The 3,993-nt window shown below is 45.3% G+C and overlaps 1 protein-coding gene across 1 annotated transcript in view; it reads left to right on the forward strand.

The window, feature by feature from the left end:
• The first annotated feature begins 53 nt into the window (after window positions 1-53).
• GATM (glycine amidinotransferase) overlaps window positions 54-3,993 on the forward strand; it is a 32,043-nt gene continuing 28,103 nt past the window's right edge. Inside the window, exon 1 of the mRNA XM_019471321.1 lies at window positions 54-191. Within this exon, the coding sequence (XP_019326866.1) occupies window positions 54-191 (138 nt within the window). The remainder of the gene's footprint in view (window positions 192-3,993) is intronic.

Raw genomic sequence — 3,993 nt, forward strand, 5'->3', positions numbered from 1 at the left:
AGTTGTCTAATTTGATGGCAGTCGCTCCCCGCCGTAATTAGAGGGCCTGCTTGATGAGGGAATGGAAGCGCGGCGGGGGGTGCGTGGCCAAGGGGGAGTCGCAGCCTTGCAGGTTCTTGCGGGCTCCCTGCCTGCGTGGCGTGTCAGAAGCTGGGCCCAGCGGCGCAGCAGAAGAGACACGCAGATTCAAGGTAGGAGGTTGGCATCTTTCATGCATCATCGTTGCGGTCGGGACCGGTGCCTGTCTCGGAGGCTGAACGCATCCTGCATGGGATACGGACCGTCTGCGCGTCCCCTTCTGAAGCTGCAGTCACCAGTGGCAAAGGCAGCCAAGCCTAGTCAAGGCTCACACCGGGAGAAATTTAGGATGAGGCTTCCTGGCAGATTAAGTGGTGAGCTGCCCTGGGGAACGTGTTCCTACCCTCCTCTTGTACCAGCCCTGGTGCTATTGCTCACTGGGTGGTAAATAGTCTAATAGGTAAATAGTAGCTGAGCCAACTGAAAATTTGGGGTGTGACTTAATTTTTTTTAATTAAAAAACCCCCACATTTATTAGTATTCTAGATGCACAAAAGGAATTTACAGTCTCGGTCTCTCTGTCTTGCCCTTGTCCAAGGCTAAGAGACACATTAGTTGCTCAGACAACCTTGAAGCAAACTCCAGGAATTTCACCCTTCTGACTGGACCCAGCGACCCAGTGCTTTTCTTGGTGAAGTTTAAGCAGCCATTACTGTGAATAAGGACTGCTTTTCCTTTCTTTTTTTAAAATTATTTTTATATTTTGCTAAGTGCCACCAAGGGGACAGTTTCCTGCCCTCTTGTTCACAGTTTCCTGCTCCCCTTTCATTATCAAATCTGATATGCTCACCACAAGGGGAGTTGATTCAGGTCATTAATCTGCCAGAAAACTTTTTTCTTCGCTGCAGACTTTGTTTCCCTTGCCAGATAAATTCACTTCGCTGCTAGGTGAGCTGTGGCTGGCTGTAATGCAACACAAGTGCCGGATGTTCAAGCAGGGTGGGAGGGAGCAGAGCCGTCCAGTTAGTTTAGCTGTGGTCAGACCTCCCAGGCAGCTTCTGCAGTTGAAACTGGACCTGGTGGATTGCAAGTGGCCTATAGCCAGTGTTGCCTTTCCTGCTCACATACTCCTCCCCATGAGCCAGCGTTAGAACTCATGGGACTGAGTGAGGAGCTGGTTCAGGGAGTTAGCGCAGGTGAAAATTAACTGGTTTATGGCTAGGGTAAATTTTGACTATCATTAGGCTTTAGCATTTGGATAAATGAGAGGTTTTTTACAGTTCTTCTGTGTTGTGGTTTAGCCTCAGCCGGCAACTAAGCCCCATGCAGCCACTCACTCATTCCCCCCACCCTGGTGGGATGGGGGAGAGAATCGGAAGAGTAAAAGTGAGAAAACTTGTGGGTTGAGATAAGAACAGTTTAATAATTGAGATAAAAAAAAAATAAAAAAAGAATACACAAAGCAAGTGATGCACAGTACAATTGCTCACCACCTGCCGACCGATGCCCAGCCAGTCCCCGAGCAGCGGACCCCCCGGCCAGCTTTCCCCCAGTTTATGTACTGAGCATGACGTCCCATGGTATGGAATGTCCCTTTGGCCAGTTGGGGTCAGCTGTCCTGGCTGTGCCCCCTCCCGGCTTCTTGTGCACCTCCAGCCTTCTCAGTCAGTAGAGCACGGGAAGCTGAAAAGTCCTGACTAGTGTAAGCACTGCTCAGCAACAACTAAAACATCGGTGTGTTATCAACATTGTTCTCATCCTAAATCCAAAACACAGCACTGTACCAGCTACTAGGAAGGAAATTAACTCTATCCCAGCCACAACCAGGGCGTTCTGTAACAGAGCTATTGTTTCAAACAGGTGCCTGAGGTATTTTTTTTAAGAGTTACTTCACAGCTGTAAAAGCTACAGAATATTTTTGAAAGCTTCTTTATCTGATGGTAACTGGCTGGGAGAAGTATGAGAAATTAGTGCACCCTATTGGCTACGTTCACAGCCAGTCTTTCCAAAGCATTGCTGAACTACCGTAACTAATTCCAGCCTCTTGCTCAGAAGAGTGTATAGCAATATTGTGCTGTGGTCCTGCAATGGGCTTTCTGAAGAAGAGTTTTCCTGTGTAACCTTTTCTTCTTCAGTTACATCTCTGACTTTCTCGCATGGGCAGTGGCATTAGTTCTGTAACTTTAGCAGGGAATCGTAATCAGCAGCCTGGAGAGCTAAAAACCTCAGGTTAACTGATCATGAGTGTGCCCCAGTGACATTTTGAAGGACCTTTGACTGCCTTATTATTCAGGACTAATTTGTTTTTAAACTTGTAAATTTTCACACAACAAATACTTGGTTTGCTGGCCAGCTTTTTCACAATACGTTGTTCTGCTAAGCTATTTCTTGAGACAAACCTTTTCCACTGTCCTCCGATTACAGGCTCCTCATAAAGGTTTTCAGCTCTACAAAGATTTCAGTCTTGTGCTAGCTAGCTTGCTGAGACAGTTAAATTTCAGAGGCAATATTTACCAATGCTTAATCTAGCAATGGCAACTAGAATTCAACAGTTTAAACAGTAATTATGTCAGCATTACTAGGCATTTGGATAGCCTCCAAATTTGAAACAAACTATACTTCTTTAGTTCCTGTTATTTTCTCTAACATTTACCAAGCCCCAGCTACCTATGTCTATAGTGTTCCTTCTGATACTTTTGATTTAGCACTAAGTTTTGTTTTGTTCTCTAAACCTGTACAAAGCAAAGCCCTGTTAGGAATTAGTCTGTGCTGCACACTGGGACAATCTGTTTTTCTTCAGTAATCCCAAGGGGTGAAAGTGTGTTAGTCCACTGCTAGATACAGTTTTGTTTGTTCAAGTAATTCTCATTACTGTAGCAGTTTTAATAGGTAATTAACTGAGAATTCATATGTTGTTTGAGGTTAATATATCATGAAATGTGTTACATATGATGTGGTGTGACTTTGAAGTGGCTGGTGCTTTGCTGTTTTTAAAGTTATTTTTGTGAGGAAATTACTAATCCAGGCAGGTTTTTTTGTGCTTGACTGATGTTATGGATTGCCATAGTGTATGTTGATATTTTTGCTTGAACAGCTGTCACTTTGGCTATAAATTGCAGTATGTAAGCTTCAGTATTTTTGCTGAACCAAGTATCAATTTAAATATTGTTAGCCTAGGGACAAGGAGTGCTTTTTTTATTGCCTTAGATGTTTGCTAGGTTTTATAGTTCAGTAAACCCTATTTAATACCTTATCTTCCCTTCTTTTTTCCAATTAGCTACTCTAAATGCAGGTTTTTTGGAGAGAGCTGATGGAGCTTCCTGTGACAGGTTGACACTTGTTTAGTGTCACAAGAGGCATGCGTGCTTGAGCCTGTGCTGGAAACTGGTCAAGGGCTTGGCCCGCCGTGGGCAGTCGGCAGTGCTGTCCTGTGCTGGATGTTGCCCATGGGACCTGGCTCTGCAGAAGGCCTCTTGCCAGTGTTTGGCACTGCCCAAGCACCCCTTCAGAGCCTGCACAGTCATAGGCTGCGTGGTGAAAAGATGCTGCTCGCAGCTGCTCACTGGTTTCAGTGTGTGCTCAGTTAATGAGTTTATGACTTCCCATGTATGCTCCATTTCCGTAGTCTCCTCATTTCCAGCTTTCAGTCTCCTAATGCTTTGGGGAAGCACTTGAAAAACAGATACCTTTCTACTATAGCTCCATGATAGCTGACATTCATGGAACACATGGAATTCAGCCAGGAATCAGGTTAGGAAAGCTAAAGACCTCATAGTATTAAATCTGGCCAGGGATGTCAAGGGCAACATGAAAAGATTCTATAGGTACGTCAGGGATAAAAGGAAGATGAGGGAAAACGTGGGTCCTCTCTGGAGCGAAACGGGAGACCTGGTTACCCGGGATATGGAGAAGGCGGAGGTACTCAATGGCTTTTTTGCCTCGGTCTTCACCGGCAAGTGCTCGAGCCTCACCGCC

Source organism: Aptenodytes forsteri, unplaced genomic scaffold (assembly GCF_000699145.1).
Source record: "Aptenodytes forsteri isolate BGI_AS27 unplaced genomic scaffold, ASM69914v1 Scaffold1, whole genome shotgun sequence".
NCBI lineage: Eukaryota > Metazoa > Chordata > Aves > Sphenisciformes > Spheniscidae > Aptenodytes > Aptenodytes forsteri.